The 23821-nt window shown below is 49.8% G+C and overlaps 1 protein-coding gene across 1 annotated transcript; it reads right to left on the bottom strand.

The window, feature by feature from the left end:
• Positions 1-437: 437 nt before the first annotated feature.
• DEF6 (DEF6 guanine nucleotide exchange factor) lies at positions 438-23821 on the bottom strand. Its single transcript, XM_037519569.2, has 11 exons — positions 22088-23821; positions 10116-10256; positions 9290-9475; positions 7147-7383; positions 6913-7059; positions 4605-4713; positions 4099-4397; positions 2952-3118; positions 2644-2842; positions 1180-1270; positions 438-1024 (listed from the first exon to the last, which is right to left on the bottom strand). Exons 1-11 carry the CDS (start codon positions 22274-22276, stop codon positions 804-806), a joined length of 1986 nt encoding a protein of 661 aa, XP_037375466.1. The 5' UTR covers positions 22277-23821; the 3' UTR covers positions 438-803.

Below are 23821 nucleotides of genomic sequence, written 5' to 3'. Positions count from 1 at the left end.
CAAGGAGTCAGATCATATGTGAAGAGAAGCAAGTTGGGCAAGAGGTTGGGCAAGTAACCTAACCTCTCTGAACCTCAATTTCTCCATATGTAAAATGAGAATAACAATATCTACCTCTCAGGGCTGCCATGATAATGAAATCACCTATGAAATTGCAGGGCATAGAAGAGACACGCAATAAGCACCGTTGCATGATATGAACGTTGCTTGTCACATGCCAACCACTTAATCCTCCCAACCCTATAATGTAGACACTATTGTTATCTGTGTTTATAACTGAAGCACAGAGAAGTAGAGAAACTTGACTAAATCACCCAGTTAGTAAGTGGCTACTTTCCTGGCCACTGTCCTATATCTCACTTCTTAGACCCTTAACTGGACTTAAGGGAAGGAGGGAGGAAGTAGCAGGAGAGACGGACAGCAGACCTGATCAGCAATTCATTCCAAGAGCAGTTTTTATTTGGAAATGTGCCTCCACAACTTGGTGGCTGTCTGGAGGCAAGGTGGTTCCTGGCTTGCTTGTTTATTCTCTCTGCCAACATAAGGCAGAAGGTCCTTGGGGATTAAGGCACAGGGTCTCAAGGATCAGCATCCCAGATTGTCTCAGTGATCTGGGGCTTGGGGCTGGTGTAAAAGTGAGCCAGATTCCATGATGGACTATTTCATGCATCATGGTTGGAAGGCCTAGGCCCCTGGTGCCAGAACCCCAGTTCTTTCTTCTGCTGGTGCCAGGCTCTCCCACAGGCCAGCTGTGGCCAGGTCCTTGTGGGCACGAGGTCGAGGAGAAAAGAGGTTAGCAGAGACTAATCTTCTGGTGCTGGGTCCAGGTTATCTTCCTGAGGGGTGGCAGATGGGATGGGAGCCTCCTCCTCACCGTTGAGGGACTTCTCATTGCTGCTGGGTGAGGGGGTTCTGTTTCCCTGGGATCCCCAGCGGGTTAGGCGCTTTAGGGAGGAGTCACGGCGGACAAGTGAAGGGGGCTGGAAGCCAGTGAAGGAGCTGCTGCTGCAGACGGGACGCTTGTCTGGCAGAGAAAAGGCAGGCATACAAAGGGGATAGGTTGCTCAGCCCTTGGGGAGAGGAGAACTCCTGACCTTAGTGCTCTGCTGGCTCTGGAGATCTGGATCTCCTTCCTCCCTCCCCACACCAGGGAGAGCTCCAGGGTCCACCCTATCTCACCTCCAGGTTCAATTGGATGCATGAGCCGGTTCATCTGGACATTCCAGTGTTTCACGTTGGTGCTAGCCTGGCGCAACTTCCTCTGGGCAGCCTGTAGGGGCAGCGGGTGGGGGGGTGGGTGGAGGTCAGAAGCACCATCCAAGACTTTTTCAGATTCACAGGCCCCTTAGAATCTGACACAGGCCATCTTTCCAGAAAAACCCATGTATGTATGTATGTTTATAAAGTTATCATATGAATAGAGCTGGCATCTAAGTTCAGGGGGCTTATGGGCTCCCAAAGGGTCAAGAATAATTATAGTTTCCAGGGCCTCCCTGGTGGCTCAGGGGTTAAAGTCTCAGCACTATCAAGCTCTTCTCAGCCATTGTAGCTTGAGTACGATCCCCAGCCAGGGAGCTTCCCACATGGCATGGCAGACCTCCTGTCTCACCCGCTGCTCCCCTCAGCAGTGTATTTCAGTCAGTCTGCCTGTTCTATTCCTCACTCTGTCTCCAGTGAATCCTCTCACCCCCGTATCTCTGGCCTACACCCCAGTTCTTGTATGCATAAATAAATAAAAAATAAATCTTTAAAAACTAATAACAATTATAGTTTCCATTTATTAAGCAGCTAAGATGTGCTAAGTATGTTTGTTATCTTACTTAGCCTGCAAAGCAGAAGTTAACAACAAACAGGTTTGAAAGAGGACAAGCAACTTGTTCAGGGACACACACTGAGCTCTAAATTACTGCATCGTGCTACTTCTCCAGGACCTAATACAAAACCCTCTTCTCCAGTGCTCAAGTAGTCATTAGTGGTGGTTGTGGGGTGGGCGAGTCAGAGAGATTTGCTTTCTTTCTGTTGTATATTTCTGTGTTCCAATTTTTTACAATGACCAAGTAAGCCAATAATGCAAAACAAAATAATCACAACTGATAGAAACAAAACATTAAAAATTAAAAAAACAAAAACAAAAACAAAACAGGGCCTCCCCGGAGGCACAGCAGTTGAGCCCTGGGCTTCAAAGCTGCCCCGCAGCTCTACAGCGCTGGTTCGATCCCCGGCTGCTCCCCGGCCACCGGAGGAGGGTCCCACATGGCGCGCAGACCTCTCCTGCCGCCCGCTGCTCCCCTCAGCAGTGTACTTCGGTCCTTCTGCCTGCTCTGCTCCCCGCTCTGGCTCTGGTGAATTCTCTCACCCTCCCGCGCTTCTGACTGTACCCAGTGCTTGTATAAATAAATAAATAAATCTTTTTAAAAATAAAAATAAAAACAAAACAAAAAAATGCCTTTTCTGAGAGATTCAGGCTCTGATGAGGTCAAAGTCCAGGAATAGCAAGGTAGGGGCTGGAAAGAATAGTTTAAGCAATTTGCCGGTGGGCACACGGCCAGAAATGATGGAGTCAGGGTTTTAGCGAAGGCTCCAGAGCCTGTACTTGAAGGTACTGGCCCCGCAGACTCCATCCCATCCCATCCCAGGCCTCACCTCCACATCTTCATCAGCCCTCTGCCGGTTCTGCCGCACCTCCTCCAGTTGCTGCTGGGCTTGCTGCAGGGAGCGGCTCTGAACTGCCATCTCTTGCTGCAGCTCCTGCTTCTCCTGCTGCGCCCTCTCTATGTATCGCTCCTGTTCCTCCTTCAGCAGCAGCAACTGCTTCAGCTTCTCCTCCTCCTCCTCCAGCAGTCTGCAGGGTGTGTGCTATGTCAGCCAGTGCCAAGGCCCTTGAGGGTGCTCAGCAAGTGGGGTGGTGGGCAAGTCAAGGAGGAGACCCCTAAGGGTTCCCTCAGGCCTACCTGGTCTGGGCTAGGCGCACAGACTCTTCGTCTCGCCGCGCCTTCACCTCCAGTTGCAGGGCCTCCTGAAGCCGCTGCTGCATTTCCTCCAGCTCCTGTATGCGCTGCCGCTGCCTGGCCGCTTCCTCCTTCTTCAGCTCCATTTCAGCCTGCATGGACGCCCGGGCCTGGGCAGGCACACAGAGCCAGGTCAACAGGGCACAGGGGAAGGAGGCAGTAGGTTTGCTGCCCTTCCCCAGGCCTCTGCTAGGCTGCCTCAGCCAGCCTCTCCAAGTGAGGGTCTGGGGAGTTCCTTCATGTCCAGGTTTCCCGACCTGATCCCTTTCTGAGAGCCTGACTAGTTCAGATAATGCTCAGTAAATGAAGACGCGACATGGCAGGATGGGGCTCAAGTCACCTTCTTCCTAGCACAAGATTTAATAATTATTAGTACATATAATAAAATATATTTTTATGAAGGTTAGCATTAGGAAGGGGTGACTGTAATAACTGTTGTAACAAATGAAAATGTCTCATTTGAGCCTCACTACACTTCCATGAGTAAAGTTCTGTTAGTATCAACATGTCACTGATAGGTAATTGAGGTACAGAGAGGCTGAGAAACTTGCTCTTCAGAGACAGAGCTGGGGTTGAATCTAGTGTCTCTGACCCCAGATTTTGACCTCTTCAATCCTAGATTTAATTGCCTCTGCATGCCGTTTGTTCTGCATTCCCAAAACTGGTTTTGCTGTAAACTCAGATCAGGTCTAGTCCAACCTAGTCCAGCCTCGGCCCAAATTTATCCCCAAACACACAGTCATTAGCAGCTCCTGCCACCCAAGCTCCGCCTCCAGTCAAGGCCCGCGAACCAAACGCCACCCTACAGCGAACCAAACTCCTCGGCCCAGGCCCCGCCCCACACCGTCCCTCCCCTCCTGCCCCAGCCGGTCACGTTCTCGCATCCCCGCCCCTTCCCCCTCCCACAGGTCCCGAGCCTGGCACAGGCTCTGTCCGGTACCCATTTTTCAAGTCCAAGAGCTACGATTTACCAGACCCGGCCGTCCCAAGCCCCGCCTGCACAGGCTTCCTCATCTGGCCTCGCCCCGGGCTCGACTGGAACATCCTCTGCTCCCCGATACCCCTTGCACCCCGCGCTGCTCAGTCCCACCTGCTCGGCCTCGCGCAACTGGCCCTCGAGCGCCTGCTGCAGCTCGCGGTGTTGGCTGCGGCGCCGCTCCTCCTCCTCCTGCAGCAGGCGCTCGGCCTGCCGCTGCGCCTCCTGCAGCAGCTCCAGCTCCTGCAGCTTCCGCTCCTTCTCTTCCTGCAGCTGCTGCAGCCGCACCAGCTCGTCCTCCTTGGCCGCCCGGCGCCGCTCCCGCTGCTCCCGCTGCTCGCGCCGCTTCTGCTTCAGATCCTTGTGCAGCGACGTCTTCCCCTCGGCCTGCAGCCGGATGGCCGTCTGGATGGCTGGAGGCCGTGGGAGGGGATCAGCAGGGGGCTGGGGCGGATGCGGAGGGCCCAGGAGGGGTCTGGAGACGGCCCACCGCCCGCAAAGGGCCTTCATAGTTGCAAGGGTCCTGCCTCCCAGCTTCGCGCTGGGTAGTGTCATCAGCACCTTTTTACACGGATGAGGCCGCTGAGGCCCAGGCGGACCCAGGCGCTGGCAGCACTCACCTGCCGTCCACTCCTGGCGCTGGCGCGTGTCAGAGGCGCTCATTTCGTAGGTGCGGGTGGCGGTCTTCACACAGAACATACAGCGCTTCCCCTCTCGGTCAGGCAGTACCTGGCAGAGGGCAGGCGGCCCCAGTCAGGGTGGCCTTACTGGGGTCAGGGCAGCACGTGTCCAGGGGTGCCCCAGCTCAAGTCCCTACCCCACTCCTGGCTGACCGTCTCCCCTGGCCACCCCTCCACTCTGCCAGGAGCCTGCGTGGCCCAGATGTTCGCTGTGGGAGCGCTTGTGTAGGAGGGAGCTTGTAGCTTTGCTCTTTGAGGTGGGACGGGGCTATTTTCATCTCAGTGTCTCTCCACGGGGGCCTAGCCCAGAGCTGCCACCAGGTGTCTATGTGGGTCATGCTTGAAAATCTCTAGTGACAGGGTCCTCGCTATCCAGTTTACTCGTTGTCACATACTCCTGCCTGTTGAGAAATTCTTTATTCATTCATTCCATGGATATTTTTGAAGTGTCTGCTGAGTGTCACACGTTATTCTAGGCACTCGGAATAAAGAGCGTGACTACCAAGTCATCCCTGCCTTCCCTAAGCTTACCTTCTAGTAGAAAATAATAGCTATCGTGTGTTTTAGAGTCTATATGTTTTATGTGCATCCTTTTGTTCACTCCTCCCAAACAACCTAGTTAGGCAGGCTTTATTAGCTCCACTTTGCAGAGAAACTGAGACTCTAAGAAGTCCATCAAGTTGTACAATTCATACCATTTGGTACTGGTGGAGCTGGAGGTCTGCCTAGAGCTGTGCTCTTTTCACAGTGACACCATTTTCCTTGTATAACAAAAATGGGGGGCCTCCTAGTGGTGCAAGGGGTTAAGTCTCAGCACTATGAAGCTATCCACAGCCACTGCAGCATGCATTCAATCCCTGGCCAGGGAGCTACCCAAAGGCACAGCAGACCTCTCCTGTCTCCCTCTCTGCTCCCCTCAGCAGTGTATTTCAGTAGATCTGCCTGTTCTGCATCCCACTCTGTCTCTGGTGAATCCTATACCGCCCCCCCCCCAGCACCTCTGGCCTAAACCTCAGCTCTTGTATGCATAAATAAATAAAATAAATCTTTTTAAAAATGGACAGAGCCTAGGATGGCTACAATAATAATTTTAAAATGTCACATCAAGTGTTGGAGAGAACATGGAGAAATTGGAATCCTCACATACTGCTGTTGAGAATCTAAGATGGTGCAGCCACTCAGGAAAACCAGTTTGGCTGTTTCTCAAGATGTTAAACAGAATTACCAATGATCCAGGAACTCTGCTTGGGTAGTTATGTACCCAAGAGAAATTAAAATGTACGTATGCATATGAAACTTGACATGGGTGTTCACAGCAGCATTACTCATGGTAGCAAAAACGTAGAAACAACTCAAATGTTCATTAACAAATGAATGGATAAATAAAATATGGCAGACTACACATCAGGATATTATTTAGCCATAGAAAGGAATGAAGTTCTGAGCCATTCTACAACACAGATCAACTTTGAAAATACTATGCTAAGTGAAAGAAGCCAGGCACGGAAGGGCAATTATTATATGACTCTATTTAGATGAGGTTCCTTGACTAGGGAAATTCTTAGACACAAAGCAGATGAGAGGTTACAGCTGGGAGGTAGGGGGCAGAGAGGGAGTAAGGAGTTAGAGCTTCATAGGCACTGTTTCTGTTTGGAGTGTTGAAAGTTTGGGACGTAGTTAATAGTGATGGTCATGCAGCATTGTGAATAATACTAAATGCTACTGAATTTTATGATTAAAATAACAAATTTCATGTCATTTATATTTATTACTATAACTTAAAAAATTATTTTAAGCCTCTAAAATAATGGATAGAGCCCAAGGAGAACAGGGAGCGGAACGGGGAGAGAAGAGAGGTATAGAGAAAGAATAGGAAGCTATAGTTGCTAAAGAGAATGGAATTTAGGTGAAGGAGAAAGACCTTTAAAGGGAATTTTAAAAAAAGTTTTGCTGCATAGTAAGAGACCTAAGTAAGTCATCACCTCTCGAATCTTTTGCAAAATCCACATTATCCACCAGTGGCTTTGATTTGGAGTTCCAGTTTTTTTTTTTTAAAAAGTGCTGACATGGATGGCAATGGCCCTCAGGCGCCCAACTATATTTGTGTTATACTCATCTAAGCAGAAATTCGTGCCACTGTGCCTTTTTTTTTCCATTTGCCCTCTTTTTTGACACCCCCTTGCCTTCACAACACACTGGGGACACTCTGGGCCCTGAGTCATCCTCCAGCTTCGCCTGCCCCCCTCACCTCCACGCAGCACTGCGAATCCAGCGGGATAGTACCCCTTTTCTCCTTGCACTCTTCACTCCCAAAGTAGCAGAGGCAGGTGGGCTGCAACTGGAACCAGCGTTCTGTCCAGTTCCTCCTCAGGTGCGCTCGCTTCCACAGGTAGCCCTGCCAGTCAAAGCAAAGTCAGAGGCTTCACCAGTCACTTCTTTACTCCTCCTTGGAGTCCTCCCCTAGTTCCCAACCTGGCCTGACCTGTTTCAGGACATCCTGAATGAGCTCCTGGTAGACCTCGTGGATGGCCATGCTGAGGGTATCCCGCCCCACGCCTCGCAAACAGCGGCCCGAGTTGAAGAGCTCCAGGAACTGCCAGACACTGAGGCCCCCAGTCGTCTGGGCTTTCTGGGCCTCCTGGGCCAGCAGCTCCTCCATCTCCCCCAAGCCCACTTCCAAGCCCATGCTGCTGAGCACCTTCTTCAGCAGGTATTCCACCTAGAAGGGAGAAGGAAGTGAGCGAGTGCTGCAGTGTTGCCAGAGCCACCACCAGGGGGCACTCTCACCTGGTTCCCAGCTCTGGGCCTGGTGACCAGGGACAGGGGGATGTGGGTAGGGGGTTGGGACTAAATGCTGCTAGAGACCAAGGTATAGATTCTGGAGAGGGTTCTGGGAGCTTCAACCCCAACTGAGGCCTCCATTCTCTCTTCCCATCCTGCAGTCTTGCTCCTTTTCCTCTCTTAAATTAAGGGCAGAGTGAAGGTGGTAACTAAGGGCTGGGGCCAGGCAGAGACAAGTCATAGAAAATGTCAGAGGACATGCAAGGACCAGCTCATCCGATACACTTACTTCTGCAGGTAACACAACCAAGGCCTGAAGGGAGAAGTGACTCGTTCTAAGTCACTCGTTCTAAGTCACACAGTAAATGAGCAGCAGTCTGAGCTTGATTCAGATCTCTTGAATTACATTTGAGTTCTTATTCCAAGCCCCATTCCCTAAATCTGGGCATCTTTCCTTTAGGGGAGGGCGAGGGCATTGGGGGCGGGGATTGAGCAGGTACAGGAAGTCTGTTACCAAGGGACAGGAAGTGGTGGTTGGGGTATATCCTGCTGCAGTCTGTTCTCACTGTGTGTTAATCACAGAGCAAGCAGCCTTCTGAGAGGCCACCTAACTGTGATAGACAGTGAGCTGTCTGTGGACACATGCCCCTCTCCTGCCCAGCAACTTTTTGGAAAACTACTTCTTAGAGTTGGGTCTCAGCTTGGGGTAGGGGGGCACAACAATTTAGCATTTAGGTGGCTTCTCTCTTCCCACAAAGAGAAGCAAGGACACAAATCTGAGTGTAATTATACACATCAGGCCCTTGTACAGAGGCCCCCTTCCCTGTGGGCCCTATGTACCCTGACATCTTCAAGGCTGCCAAGAGGACTAAAGGGTCAGGAGAAAATAGAATGGACAGGAGGATTGAGGAAGACTATAGGTCAGCTGGAAAAGTGGGCAGTCACCCTGGCTTCCGCCGAAGATCTAGATTCTAACTTCCACTCCCAGGCTGACCTCTCTGGGTCCCTGGGTGGAGTCTGCCCAGGCTCTTCCCTATCCTAAAGGCAGGAAGAGGAAATCTAGAATCAGGGCCAGACTTGGTTGCCCACTAGGACTAACTGGAGAGATGGGCCAGGAAGGTCTCCCTTCTCCTTGTCTGGCACCCTTTGCAGATTGCCACAGTGCCGAAAATCTTGCCATGTGATCTTAAAAGTTTCATTTAAAAATGCCTAGTAATAGGGCTGCCCTGGTGGCGCAAGGGGTTAAGCACCGCACTATGAAGTGATCCGCAGCCTCTGCAGCACAAGTTCAATCCCTGGCCAGCCAGGGGGCTACCCACATGGTGCAGCAGACCACTCCTGTCTCACCCGCTGCTCCCCTCAGCAGTGTATTTCAGTCAGTCTGCCTGTTCTGTTCCCCACTCTGTCTCTGGTGAATCCTCTCACCCCCCGCATCTCTGGCCTGTACCCCAGATCTTGTGTGCATAAATAAATAAATATTTTTTTTTAAAAAAAGAGCTGCTGAAAGAAATTAAAGAAGATATAAATAAATGAAGAGACATCTTAAAAAAATGCCTAGTAATAGATCAGTCATTCCCATCTCTGTGTAAACATAATTGGCACATCATTTTTCTATGGTGAGGACTAACAACGGAACCCTGATGGAAATACAAGTGTAGTTCTCCTAGAAGAAGGCACAGCTATTCTAATACGGGCAGATCTAGGCATCTGGAGACAGCTGGGTGTGAAGAGATATGGTGAGACAAAAAGGGGATGTGGGAAAGTATAGAGTCAATTTGGCCTTCATGGTCTGGCCGATGCCTGTCCCCATGTGACTCACTCCCTGGAGCTGCCATCACTCTCACCTCATCGGGAACCATGATCAGAGGGTACTTGTCTTCAGACAGGAAGTTGAAGAGGCACCAGAGCCGGAAGGCATCCTGATTGGAGAGCATGCTGTTCCCGTTGCTATCTGCCCGGTAGTTCTTCTTGGCCGTCAGGGTCCAGCACAGCTCATCAAAATTCTCCTTAACAAAAGCCCCCTCCTCCACCTGCCACCAGGCCTGAAAGTCAGCAAGATGGCTGCCCCGTCCACGCCCTACCACCACCCTAGGCTCCAGCTGCTTTCTTGGGGTCATATACTACCCTGCTCTCTCCTCCCTCCCCACAACCCCTCCAAGACAGGCTCTAACTTAAGGAATCCCCGACTTGATTACCAGTTGGTTCCAACCACGCTGTACCCCCCCAAAAAAAAAATCCACACCCACCCAAGTGTCTATCAACAAAGAAATTCTCGTCCCTCAGCCCAGAGGAGAAAGATGGGGAAGCCCAAGAAGGAGCAGACAGTAGTCAAAGATAATCTGAGAAGAACTGGGAGGAGGCAGCTGGAGAAACTTGTGTAAAGGTTACAGGCTGGACATTGGGGGTGTGCCTAAGCAGGGGTAGGGTGAAGATTATGGGAAAGGCAGCGGCCAGCATAAAGAAGAAGAAAATTGAAGGTAAGTTAAGGGTAGCAAGGAAGGCAACAAGTAGCTGGATTACGAAGGATGGGCATGGGATAAGAGGGGCAAACAGAAGGGACAGAAGCAGGAGTTTATAGGGGGACAGAGTTAGAGTAGCAATGTATTGAGGTGCTGGGCAGGCAAGGCAGTGGGGAGAGGTGAGAGATGACCCCCTGCAAGTTGGGCCCACCTTATCCAGGATGTACTTGTTGAGGTAGGGCATGTATCCCTGGCTGGAGACAGGGCCATCGTCATCATCTCGGAAGTGCTCCTCCAATGCCACGGGGTCGTGGGGGATGTGCAAGACGGTGTACAGGTTGTGGGACAGCACCTGAGGCGGAGTGGTGGTGCTGTGTCCCAACCAAAATTGGGCCAAAGACTGCACCCACCTCCCTGCTTATCACCAACCCCTCCTGGCTAAGTCCTCTGCACACACTATTCTGTTCAAATATAATTAAAATTTATACGGTTACTATGCACCAAGCACTGAACTAAGCATTTAATGCCCCCAACAACTGTTAATATCCCCATTTTACAGAAGGGAAAACTCCTGAGACTGTGAGATGTTAAGTGACTCACCTGAGGTCACACAGCGCTGGGAGTTAGGCCCAAAGAGCCATGTCCATAGCCACTCATTAGGTGTGGGTGTCCATTTTCTGCAGGCAAGGACAACTTGCCCAAAGACCAAGGATGCACAGTGAGCAAGAGCCTGGAATTCAAATCCAACTCCGCAGATCCCAAGCCCAAGTGCCTCCTGTGAGGCTGGGCTGTTGCAGGGAGGCAGACTGCCACCCTGGGTCAGAAACCCCGAATTGTGATCAATTGCATCGAACACCATGTTCGGGTTGCAGTGTTCCTAGCACCCGGGTATGTCTGCTCTGTGGGACTTCATCCCTCTCAAAAGATGGAAGGGAGCTGGAGAGGGCTTAAAGGGTCATCAAAAATGATCGGTTGGGGGCCTCCCTGGTAGCGCAGGGGATTGAACACCGTGCTATGAAGCAGTCTGCAGCCTCTGCAGTGCAAGTTTGATCCCCCGGCTGGCCAGGGAGCAGCCCATATGGCGCAGCGGACCTCTTCTGTCTCTCCCGCTGCTCCCCTCAGCAGTGTATTTCAGTCTGTCTGCCTGTTCTGTTCCCCACTCTGTCTCTGGTGAATCCTCTCACTCTCCACACATCTGGCCTGTACCCCGGTTCTTGTATGCATAAATAAATAAATCTTTAAAAAAAAAATGATTGGTTGGATAGGTAGGACAAGGTCTAGAAGGGATGGCAGCCATGACAGTGTGGAGGAGAAATGGATTGGTTAACAAATCCATGACATTAGCACAAAGAGGTTAACGTTTGAATACAGAAATCAGGAAAATATAAAACTGCCTTTTAGTAATTCTGTTATCGTATGTATCCCAGGCGGCATGAGTGATTAAGAAACCGTGGCTCTATCAGCTTGGGCCAGCCACCATGTGTGGTGCTTTATGTGACCCACGTCTCATCTCCACAACAACCGTGATACACAGACACTACCATTCCTGTTTTCACATGAATGTACAGACTTGGAGTCATTAAGAGAAAATGGCAGCGCTGAGGTTGGAACCAAGTGTGCATGGCCCTGAAGGATGCATCCTCATTAGAATATTGACTTAGTAATTCTGACCTGGACTTGGGTGACAAGGTTCATCTCTAAGTCTCACAGCACCTACGTCCTCTTATGCACACCAAAGGCGGTCTGTAAATGCTTTATTTAAGGGATATTTTGCTACCAGCAGTTGACTTGGAATTAGTTGCTGAGGCAGGACCTGGTGTGTGTGCATGCCAACTGCATCTATCCTCTAAGCTTAACAATCCCACAACAAGAGTATACCTTTTGGGCCTCCCCTCGTGGCGCAGTGGTTGAGTGCTGGGCTGCGAAGCTGCCCGCAGTCTCTGCAGCACGGGTTTGATCCCTGGCTGCCGCAGGGGAGGGTCCCACATGGTGCGCAGACCTCCTCTGCCACGCCCACTGCTCCCCTCAGCAGTGTACTTCATCAGTCTGCCTGTTCTGCTCCCTGCTCTGTCTCTGGTGAATTCTCTCACCCTCCTGTGCTTCTGACTATACCCAGTGTTTGTGTAAATGAATAAATAAATCTTAAAAAAAAAGGAAATTTATTTAAAATTAATTAAAAAAAGTTAAAAAAAAAAAAGAGTATACCTCTTTTTTTTTTTGTCCTAGAGAAAGCAGAAATCCTAAGACTATTTCTTTTTGGCCCATGTTTGGTCACGTGTCCATGCTTGAACCAATCACCACGACTGTGACGGGCCCAACCTGCATCCAGGTGGGGAGGGGGAGAAAGGATTGAGACTTGTCCCTAATGTTCTCCTGGGTCTCAGGTTCAGCTTGGTAAAGTGAGAAGTTGGGGGTGTCCATCAAGGGGGTCAGTGTTTCTCTTTTCTTACTTCCTTCTGGGGGCCTCATTGCCACACTCTTCAAATTATCTCACATGTCATCTTTGGTTCTGTCATTTTCTGTTCTTCAAAGGACAGAAGTTTCTTCCTTATTTTCATAAGGAGTTTGAGTTTCCTTTGAGAAGTACCTCTCTCCCACACTCTCAATACCTGTGGTGGTGGTAGTTGTACTCCTATCCCACCTGGATGCAGGTTGGGTCCATCACAGTTGTGGTGATTGGTTCAAGCATGGACACATGACCAAATATGGACCAAAAAGAAATAGTCCTAGGATTTCTGCTTTCTCTAGGGAAAAAAAAAAGAGGTATACTCTTGTTTTGGGATTGTTAAGCTTTAGAGGACAGATGCAGTTGGCATTTTTGTCCATTTGCAGGAAATGCCTGCTTAACAATAAAGCCATCGGTGAGAAAGGCAGAGTTGAGGGATAGAGTCATCACTGGAGGACCTGGATCCAGGCATGCTGACAGCCAAATTATGCTTGGGGTTTTGTTTATATGAGCCAATAAATAACATCTCCCCTAGGCTATTCTGAGTTTGGTTTCTATAACTTATATCCAGATAATATCAAATACATTAGTAACCATAGGTTACTAACCCCCTCTAAGAGGTACCGCTGACTCAATGTCTCACACTTGAAATCCAGGATGATGACAGAATACTAATGCCAAAAAGCCACTTCTGAAGCGATACGATAGGTATTATTCTAAGGGTTTTACATACTTCCATGTGCTACCTCTTCGAGTCTCTACAGTACTTTATTAAGCTTCCTGCATGACCCCAGCCTAATGGATACACTTCAGTGAGGGGAAGGGACATGGAAGGCAGGGAATCTTCACTACCTAGTGGTGGGGTCTTGGATAAACCCCTTCATCCTCTGAGTCTGTTTCATTGTCAGTAAAACAGGGATTGGAGCGAGATAATATACATGGCATGCTGAACTCAGGTCAGCATAGAACAAGTGATAGCTCCTGTCCTGTATAGAAAGTGATTTTTTAAAAAAGATTTATTTATTTATGCTTAAAAGAACTGGGGTATAGGCCAGAGGTGCGGGGGGTGAGAAGATTCACCAGAGACAGAATGGGGAGCAGAACAGGCAGACTGACTGAAATACACTGCTGAGGGAAGCAGTAGGCAAGACAGGAGAGGTCTGCTACACCATGTGGGTTAGCTCCCTGGCCGGGGATCAAACTTGTGCTGTAGTGGCTGCAGACAACTTCATAGGTTACATCTTAACCCCTTGCACCACCAGGGAGGCCCAGAGAGTGATTTTTTTTTTTAACCTAACAAATTGACAAAGATGGAAAGACTAATAATATTGAGCACTAAAGAGACTATAGAGGGGGCCTCCCCGGTGGCGCAGCGGTTGAGCGCTGGGTTGCGAAGCTGCCTGCAGCCTCTGCGGCGCCGGTTCGATCCCCGGCTGCTCCCCGGCCACCGGAGGAGGGTCCCGCATGGCGCGCAGACCTCTCCCGCCGCCCGCTGCTCCCCCCGGCAGTGTACCTCGGTCCTTCTGCCTGCTCTGCTCCCTGCTCTGGCTCTGGTGAATTCTCTCGCCCTCCCGCGCTTCTGACTGTACCCAATGCTTGTATAAATACATAAAATAAATAAATAAAGATAAATCTTTAAAAAAAAAAAAAAAAAAAAAAAAAAAGAGACTATAGAGGGCCTCCCCGGTGGCGCAGCGGTTGAACGCTGGGTTGCGAAGCTGCCCGCGGCCTCTGCGGTGCCGGTTCGATCCCCGGCTGCTCCCCGGCCACCGGAGGAGGGTCCCACAAGGCGCGCAGACCTCTCCTGCCGCCCGCTGCTCCCCTCAGCAGTGTACTTCGGTCTTTCTGCCTGCTCTGCTCCCCGCTCTGGCTCTGGTGAATTCTCTCACCCTCCCGCGCTTCTGACTGTACCCAGTGCATGTATAAATGAACAAACAAACAAACAAATAAATAAAAACATGCCTCTATAAAAAAAAAAGAGACTATAGAGACATGGGGACTTGAATACAATACCGGTGAGTATGAATTGGTCATCTTTTTGAGCTAGGGGACTAGAATCCATCAAACTTAAATTTGGGCATGGCCTTTGCCCCATCATTGGTAATCTACCAATCTACAGATGCTCAAAGATGCAAAGCCACACACACAAGAACGTTCACCGAAGCATTTTTGTGATATGAAGACTTACAGATAGCCTGAGGCTTCTTCAGTGGGGGACTTACACATGTTGTGGACCTAAGCATGCATGAATAGATTTTATTTCTGCCACATGTGTGCTCATGGGCAAGTAATTTAACTTCTCCAAGACCTTAGTTTTCTCCTCCATGAGGATAACAATGTGCTCCACACAGTTTTTTAGAAATGAAGATTTTAGGGCCTCCCTGGTGGCACAAGGGGTTAAGACGCAACCTATGAAGCTGCCTGCAACTTCTGCAGTACAAGTTCGATCCCCCGCTGGCCAGGGAGCAACCCACATGGTGCAGCAGACCTCTCCTGACTCGCCCATTCCCCTCAGCCATAACTTCGGTCAATCTGCCTGTTCTGTTCCCCACTCTGTCTCTAGTGGATCCTCTCACCCTCTGCACCTCTGGCCAGTAACCCAGCTCTTGTATGCATAAATAAATAAATCTTAAAAAAAAATGAGTTTACTATAGCACCTGGTGCATTGTACATGGCTTAACAAAAGTTGTGAGCTGTTTTTATTACTTTATTTGTATGAACAGACACTAAAGTATGATATACTAGCAGGTGAAATAAGCAAGGTATAGAAAGAAATGTTTGTAAAATAAACGTGTGTAAAGGTTAGGTTGAACCATACCAGACAACTATTTCAGTAAGTCCAAGTGATCAAACGTCAGAACATATGCTTCAAACTGATATGTTTATTTGTACAGAGAAAAAAAATCTCTGAGACTCAGCAAACTAACAGCTATCACTCCATCACCCCTCACTAGGGAAGAGAGAAACTTTCATCTTTTTTAAAACATTATATGTCTTTGAATTGCTTAAACCAGTAGCGTGCTCTACTTTCGTAATAAATTTCATCTTCTTTAGCATTATGCACTTCTGCAGTCTGATTTTTTTAACCAGGAGCATATATTGCTTTTATGACAAAATTTTAAAACTACCCAGGTAAAAAACAAAGGGTGCCATCAACCACTGTTATTAATGTACCCCATTATTAAGTTGCTCTGTAATAACTCTTCTGCTCTCTGTGTTCTATATTCCTTGAGGACAAGGTCTCTAATTTCAACCCTTACTCCAGAGCTCAGCACAATGTCCCCCACTAAATGAATGTTTTTCCCTGACTCAAATCTCATATGAAAAATACACTCTCGCCCCAGGGCCTTTGCACTTGCTATTCCTACAGCCGGGAACATTCTTCCCCCAGGTCGTGGCAAGTTTCACGTCCTTTCTTCCTTAGTCTTTTCTTAGACATCCTCTCAGGGAAGGCTTGTCTAACAACCTTATTGAAATCTCTAGCCCCAAACCCTTTAGTCCCCATAGACCCTATGCCTAGTTTCCTTCAAGTCATGTATCAACTTCCATCATGATACATTTTTACTTAGTTTATTTACCATTGTGTTCTTTGGCTAGATTATCAGTACCACCATGGGGATTTCTGTCTGTTTTATTCACCGCTGTATCACTGGGTCTGGCGCATAATGGACACTCAACAAATAACTGCTGAATGAACTGAGATACTTCATGGGGAAAGTCCATCAAAATTAGAAAAAATACAAGTCTTGAGAGACATGGATTGAATCTCTCTAAGCAAATTAACTTCAACGGGCCTGTTTTCACATCCTATAACAGGAGATTCGGGACCCCCTTCTACCCTAGGACAGAACCTGCACACACACACCGTGGCGTTTTTTTAACTGTTCTTTGGTTCATTCACCCACTCTCTCCTCCAAGTCCTACCTCTAAGACCTTCCTCACCTGTACCTTTTGCCATTGGATCTCAGGGGCCCGCAACGGAGAGGCCCAGGAGCCATCAGGTGTGAGGACAGGAGGAATTTGTCTCCAGACACTCAGCGCTCAGGGCCTCTCCCCAGAAAACTGAGCAGACCTCAGCCTGCCAAGCTTCCTGTGCCTGGGTGCGGGTGTGGGCTAGGGTTGGGGAGAGGGTGTAACCAGAAGGCCCTGTTGGAAAGGAAATGACAAGGGCGGAGGCCAGAATGCGCAGGCGCTCACCTTCTGATTTCAATCAGTCCTCAGCACTGGAGGCAGGGTCTCTCATTATCCTTGGTTTACACAAGAGGAAATCAAGACTCAGAGAGGTGAAGTGTCTCATCCAAGGTCTGATCTCTGTGCTCTACTGGCTCTGGCTGAGCATCACAATCATCTAGGGAGCTGAGGGAGCTGAAATATGCTGAGGCCCGCCCCAACACTGACTCAGAGTTTCCAGGGGTGGAGTCCAGGTGTTTGCAGTTTTCACAAGCTGCCATTCAGGCTCCCTCAGAGAGGAGTCCTACAGTCTCCCCCCACCCACCTCGGCAAATCCTGACCTCTGGGGTGGCAGTCATTGACCTTTGAGAGGCTTCATTTATTCACTGTTTCCTCTGGAGGCATGTGGGGAGTGGTTCTCCTCTGAGGATGTGGGGCACCCTCAAAAACTCAAGTGTGAGGAATAAGGGTGGGTGCCAGGCCCAAGGCTGGCATTTCCCAGTCTTCAGGTATAGATGCAGATACATAAGATTTGGGAATCCATAAAACACCAAGCAATGACAGCAGAGAGAATGAATAATCTTTTTTTCTCTCCTAGATGGCCTTTAGCCTTTATATGTAGCTAGGTGCTAAGTGATTTTTTTAAAATATACAGATCTTTTAAAGAGTTGCTGAATATATTTTCTCAATCAGTAGGTACTAAAGCGTAACTACTATCAAGAGGGAGGAACTTCTGGAATTTAAAAAGGTGGGAATTTGGGCCTCCCTGGTGGTGCAAGGGTTAAAGTCTCAGAGCTATCAAGCTATCACCAGCCACTGCAGCAGAGTTCCAATTCGAGTTTGGGTTTGATCCTTGGGGGCTGCCAGGGAACTAACCCACATGGCGCAGCAGAACTTTCTTGTCCCGCCTGCTGCTCCCCTCAGCAGTTTATCTCAGTAGATCTACCTGTTCTGCTCCCCATCCTGTCTCTGGTGAATCCTCTCGGCCCCACACCTCTGGCCTACCCCCCAGTTCTTGTATGCATAAATAAAAAAAATAAATCTTAAAAAAATAAAAAGGTGGGAATTTCTGGATTAGTTGTGTGCCTGCTAGAGCAAGAAGGAATCAGAAGAAGCTCTCCTGTCTGCCTGTGTCACCGCTAGCATCTCTTCACAAACCCATCCCTTTCGGGGGGAGCGCTTTTTGCCCACTTGTGCTGTGCAAGCCTCTTTTATTTTCCTTGTTTTTTAAAAATAAGAAACTTGGGCCTCCCCGGGTGGTGCAGTGGTTGAGCGCTGGGCTGCGAGGCTGCCCACAGCCTTTGCAGCCGGTTTGATCCCCGGCCACCAGGGGCGAGGGTCCACATGGCACACAGACCTCTCCTGCCGCCCACTGCTCCCCTCAGCAGTGTACTTCGTCAGTCTGCCTGTTCTGCTCCCCGCTCTGGCTCTGGTGAATTCTCTCACCCTCCCACGCTTCTGACTGTACCCAGTGCTGGTATAAATAAATAAATTAATTAAAAAAAAAAAAGAAACTTGCCCTTTTGGATATTAGAAAAAAGAGCCGGAGGGGTTGGAGGTGTGCATCAGGAGAAAGACAATGGTTCATAAAAGGGGAAGGAGAGCCTGAGGATCAATTTCTTTTACTTAACATACTTCATTAAAATTTATTTTTGTGGGCTAATTGAATAGCTTGGTGATACCCAGTTCAATCCTCTGACTTTCCAGATGAGTGACTGGAGCTTCAAGTAACTGGGCAAGTTAACTTGCCCGAAATCAGCCAGCTGGGAGAAGTGTAGGTGTAAGCCTATGTGGCTCTGAGTCAAGTGCTCTGTACATCACTAAATCCTCCTCCCCTCCCCACCATTCTCACTCAAGGAGAATGGCAGGTAGGGTCAGGGCAAAGCTGACGACCCTAGCCAACACATTCCTGGACTTGAGTTGTCCTCTACCAAGGAGACATCTGTACCTCCGCAGCGTAGGCAGAGCATGAAGCTCAGAGTCTCTTGGTGGGCAAGAAACCTGGGCCTCGGGGACTCCCTGGTGGCACAGGAGTTAAGTGTCAGCACTATGAAGCTATCCGCAGCCACTACATCATGAGCTTGCCAGGGAGCTACCCACATGGTGCAGAGACTTCTCCTGTCTCGCCTGCTACTCTCCTCAGCAGTGTATTTCAGTAGATCTGCCTGTTCTGCTCCCCACTCTGTCTCTGGTGAATCCTCTCACCGCCCCCGCCCCCACTGCCCGCACCCCAGCTCTTGCATGCATAAAGAAATCTTTAATAATAATAATAATAATAATAAAATCTGGGCCTCATGACTGCCAATTGGAGGCTCAAGAGCTGAGAGATTTGACATGGAAAAGTAGGGAAGGCCCATGTTTGCCCTTCCTGCCTCCTTCCTGTTCTTGGCAGTCAAGGGGAAGCGGTAGCCTGGCTGCTTCCCGAGCTCCTCATCACGCCTGAGACACAGCTCCATCCACATCCCCAATCCAGTCCTCTCACCCCAGGTCTGGCAGTCAGGGAGTGACTGGCCAGTTTCTCAGCAGATGCCCCAGGAGACCTGAAACCAATGCTGCTCACTCAGGAAGAGGTGTGGCCCCTAGAAAACCCTTGATTCCCAAAGGCCTTCCTCCCTGCGGCCCAGTTAGGGGGCCTACTCTCTCCTAAAATTCTCTAGAGAAGGTGGTTCTGAAGACCCTACAAAAACTCATAGCCCTCAACTCCTGAAAAATTTGTGTTCAACCTAAATCCATCCTGGACAGAAGTGTCATTCCTATCAGTCTATTTTTACTGTTCTCTGCCCAACTGGACAATGGCCACTGTATTTACTACATGAATTCATGTACACGATTTCTCCCCCAAGTCTCTGCTCCAGAGAAAACAATCCTGACTCCTTGTGCTACTTCTCTGAGGACCTGCTGTTCTTCCTCCTCCGTCTGGTCTCACCGTGGGCTTGCCCAGACAGCCAACACATCAGTGGAGCAGTGATTGTCACTGACGTAGTTTGTTCTGTCTGCCCTCTGTGCTGGGACTGATCTCTTTTTTTTTTTTTTTAAGATTTTTATTTATTTATTTAAACAAGCACTGGGGTACAGTCATAAGCGCGGGAGGGTGAGAGAATTCACCAAAGCCAGAGCGGAGAGCAGAACAGGCAGACTGACGAAGTGCACTGCTGAGGAAGCAGCGGGCGGCAGGAGAGGTCTGTGCGCCATGTGGGACCCTCGCCCGGTGGCCAGGGATCGAACCGGAGGCGCTGCAGAGGCTGCAGGCAGCTTTGCAGCCCAGCGCTCAACTGCTGTGCCACCAGGGAGACCCTGGGACTGGTCCTTTGCCTGGTCCCAACCAAGGACCCTCAGGCCAAGGATAGTTTTAGTGAGGACAGGCTAACCCCAAGATCTTTTCCCTTCTCCCTAAGTCTTTTCAGGGAAGGGATGGACTCTGCTGGTTTATCTCTCATCTGCTTCTTCCTCTGCCTTCTGACCACTTCTCTATTACTCCTTTGCCTTTCCGGCATCCCCACCCCCAACACTATCACTACTTCCTCCCATTCCACTATCTACCGCTGTGGGCTCGGGGGAGAATTGCCTTCCTTGTCCTTCTCTTCTATGACAAAGGGCCCTTGCCATTTCTCTCCTCACCCACCACCAGGTCCAAGACTCCCACTGCTAGCTCAGATTCCCAGAGTGGACAAGTTTTTTGTTGAGCTGTGGAGAAAAGTACCATTGATCCTGTGTGACCAGAGAGGCTGCTGTCATGGGCTTGATTTGAGCTGTAATATTGTACAAAAACAGCAGACAGTTCAAGTATGCAAGCTCCCCATGGAACTGTCCCTGTAAATACCCTACTTGTGTGCGTGGGAATTAGGCACTGGTCCACTTAAAGGCTCCAGCTAAAAAGCCTTACTACTGATGGCACCTAAAAGGGGGAACCACCTAAGGGCTGTATCCTCCATACGTGAGATGCAGAGACAGCCTGGAGAGATCACAAGGGCTGTAGATAATAAGGTGTCTTGAAATATGGTGTCTTGGAGGCAACTAAGTATGGAGGTTGGAATTACTCCATACAAAGGGATACAAAGGGACAGACAGAGTGGGAGGTGAATATGGGGCATGGAGTTTCTGCAGGGGTGGATTTTGGATTATTTTCTTTTCTCTATACTGAAGACCCAACTAGATTTAAGTAGAATGTAAGGAAGAACCTGCCGGTTGGAAGGCTCCCCCAGGTGATCAAAGGTGGTCCTTCCTGGGGGAGTCAAGAATCATTCATTGGGTGCTCACAAGTCTGGCTAAGGGACAGGACCGGTTTGGGACATCCAAGTTCATTGTGTCTGGCAAGGTTGGAGGTTGGGGAGCGGTTTGGGCATAATGCTTATCCTGACCCATTCATTTCTCTGGTTTCTAGGTACCTTCTACCCTGGTCATTGAGAGTTTTGAGTCTGTACCCCTCTTTTGTAGGGGCTCCAGGGAGATACCATTATGGGTCTTAGTCCCATTCTAGGCACATATCAGTTCAACTGACTATGTGGGAAGTTAGGAGGGGGACCAAAAAGGAGGCTGGTGTTTTTCTTTTCCTTCATTCCCTCTGGACAGCCATTCCTGACTCCCTCAACCCTTATTCCCACTCTTCAAATTATCTCATGTGCCATCTTTAGTTTTGCCTTTTTTTTTTTTTTTTGTTCTAGAGGACATTTACAGTTTCATCCTGAATAAATATTTGTAGAATGAACTAATGAAATCCCTAAGGCATGTCCCAGAAAGCCGAGACCTACACTGCTCCTTTCTCCCAGTGTCCCCTGGTTCCAATGGCCCAGGGTGGAGAAGGCAACACCAACCCAGGACTAGAGGATGGGAGGGAAAAAACTTTTTGGCCTTTCAGGAATTATCTAGGGCCAAGTAATGAACTTTAGGGCAATCACAATTCTCCAGGCTCGGATTCCAACCTTTCCCGAACCAAGGTCGCAGGTATGCTTCCTAACCTACTATGTAGGGGCTGGGGATGGTGAGCTGAAAGCATTCTAATGGGGACTTCAGTCCTTGCCCCTGCCCTGTGAGGCAGTGCTTAGAGAACGGCTTAGAGAAACTGTTCTGCCAGAAGATGGTGAGCGACGACACAAGCCTGCCAGGTTTGGTACTGGGAGAGGCCCTTTAAGCTGCTCTCTTAGCTCTGGAGGAAGAGATTGACAAGTACTAGCTAACTGTCTTTTCAAAGCCAGGAGGAAGAGGCAGGAAGGAGTAGGGTGCATGCCCAAGCTTGATTCTGGAGAGACGTGTGCTTATCACACAGTCTGGGAAGTAGCTTGGCCCATGGCCCTCCGAGCTCCATGATTCCCCACCACCCTTCCGACAGTTGGGGGGCAGGGCTCTAGGCAGCAAATCTGCACATACCTCACTGGGCCATCTGGATAATGGACAGTGGCATCCACCAGGCCATGGTGCCTCAGCAACCCAGTACTGGCCTCTACCCCAGGTCTGGGCCTCCGGATGGCTAGGTGCCCCAGGAGTAGCACAGGGTTTACAACTGGCTTCCAGGTGGCAGAGGCTGAAGAAATGCTACCTCCTGGCTTCCCGAGCCCCAGGTTGCCCCTCACCTTGAGCTGGGACTTGGAGACCTTGCCGCTCTTCTCCACGTCCAGTGCAGTGAAAGCGTACCAGATGGACTTAAGCAGCTCCTTGCGAAGGGCCATGGCTGAGGCGCCAGCCCGGCCTTGGGGGCGGCTCTGACACAAAGATCCGGTTTCAGGAAATGCAAACGGCTGCAGAGACCGCAGAGGGGCCATGGCGCGGAGCGAGAGCTCCACCTGCCTGTTCTCACAGACTCCCCGTGCAGGCAGGAACCCGCCTGTTGCTCTCGCAGCACTCAGCAGCTGACTTCCTTGCTGGGGACTAAGCCCAGGAAATCCCGAGCCTCTTTATAAAGAAATCTATTTTATCCCAGAACTTTCTAGAGCCTCGTGGGTTCCCAGCAGCAGCTTGCTGAGGCAAAAAGAAAGCCCCTCCTGACTTTGGGCTGGCGATCCAGTCTCAACTACCAGGTAAGCCTTGGATAAGCACTTAACCTCCTTGTACAGTTTCCTCATTGGTAAAGCAGGAAAAATACCTACCTCGTCAAGAGAGTCGTAAGAATGTCTGAGGGTGGATGTAAAGCACAGAGTAGGCACAGATAAAGCGTTTCTTTCAGCATTACTGTGGTGGCGGGGTGGGGGTGGGGGGCTCCCAAGTGGAAGAAAACAAAAGCAACACCACAAAGCTGGAAGAGGAACTGGGCCAGGCACCTCTCCAGGTCAGGCGGACTTAGCACGTGACTTATTGCCTCCCCGTCTTCTGGGCTTTGGCTCTTAAACTCAGAGCACTGCCCACTGTGGGGCCCATTGGCCCTGAAGACTGAGACTGTGACGCACGTGGCGGTAAGTCTCGTGGTGGGGCCCCGCTTCAGGAGTGCCGGGCGCAAGAGGCTGGGAGTCAGGAACCTGCACACCTAGGCATCCACTTAGACCTGCTGCTGCCGGCTGGGGCATACCCCCGCCAGGAGCAGTGCTCATGGAGGTTAGAGAAGTCTGCTCAGGCAACGGAGACCCCCTCTGCCTGGAAGCATCCCCCAGGTCCTTCTGCTTCCAAGTAGTCAGTGGCAAGAGTGACGGGGAGTTTACCACGCATCCCAGAAAAGGATGCCTGGGTCAGGGAGAGGCTTCCATGCCAAGGTGGCAGGACAGGACTTTTGGTACAGCCGTCACAGTAGAGAGTTTTTGTACCTCCAATCCCAATAATGTTCTTCTTCAAGTTCTTTCTCCTGCTTCCCTTCTTTCCAGCATGGGTTGGTCTGGTCCTACTATACACATTTAAGTGGAGTCCAGTGGTAGTTCTGGAATTTTACAGTGTGGTCCAGATGCCAAACTGTCAAGACTTCAGCACCAGAGACATCAGAGTCCCTCAGTATCCATGGCAAAGGCGACCCCAAGTCCTACTCCAGTATGGGGCTTTGCCCACATGGATTCACCAACTGTGATCAGTATGTGTATTGATATATTGATGAATATTTCAACATTGATATATATGGGGGGGTGTTGTAAGGTAGAAAAATAGTTCTTCCAGTACAACCATCTTGAGACCTGAGATCCAACCAGAGCCTGGTTTTTTTGGCCCCCTTAGTGCCCATCTGCTCAGCTGCGGAAGTCACTGGAAGCTCCTCAGTGCTTATTTTAAACTGGGCTTCCTCCCACCTGTGCCCCTCGTAGGGCAATCCCACTAGTTCGGCACTGTGGCTGAGTGGGGGTTGTGCTAGAGATAGTGGGTCAAGAGCCTGGTTTGACTAGCCCAGTCACCAG

The sequence above is a fragment of the Talpa occidentalis genome, unplaced genomic scaffold (genome assembly GCF_014898055.3).
Source record: "Talpa occidentalis isolate TD23 unplaced genomic scaffold, MPIMG_talOcc4v2.1 talOcc4.2, whole genome shotgun sequence".
NCBI classification, from domain to species: domain Eukaryota; kingdom Metazoa; phylum Chordata; class Mammalia; order Eulipotyphla; family Talpidae; genus Talpa; species Talpa occidentalis.
This window is presented reverse-complemented; position numbering and strand designations above follow the sequence as displayed.

Bases quoted from the DNA above. Each gene is read 5' to 3' on its own strand.
- DEF6 (XM_037519569.2), bottom strand. From the start codon at position 22,276: ATGGCCCCTCTGCGGTCTCTGCAGCCGTTTGCATTTCCTGAAACCGGA. The intron at 7,060-7,146 runs GTCAGGCCAGGT...TTTGACTGGCAG, and splicing joins TTCAGGATGTCCTGAAACAG to GGCTACCTGTGGAAGCGAGC. The intron at 3,119-4,098 runs GTGGGACTGAGC...GTGCCTGCCCAG, and splicing joins AGTTGCGCGAGGCCGAGCAG to GCCCGGGCGTCCATGCAGGC.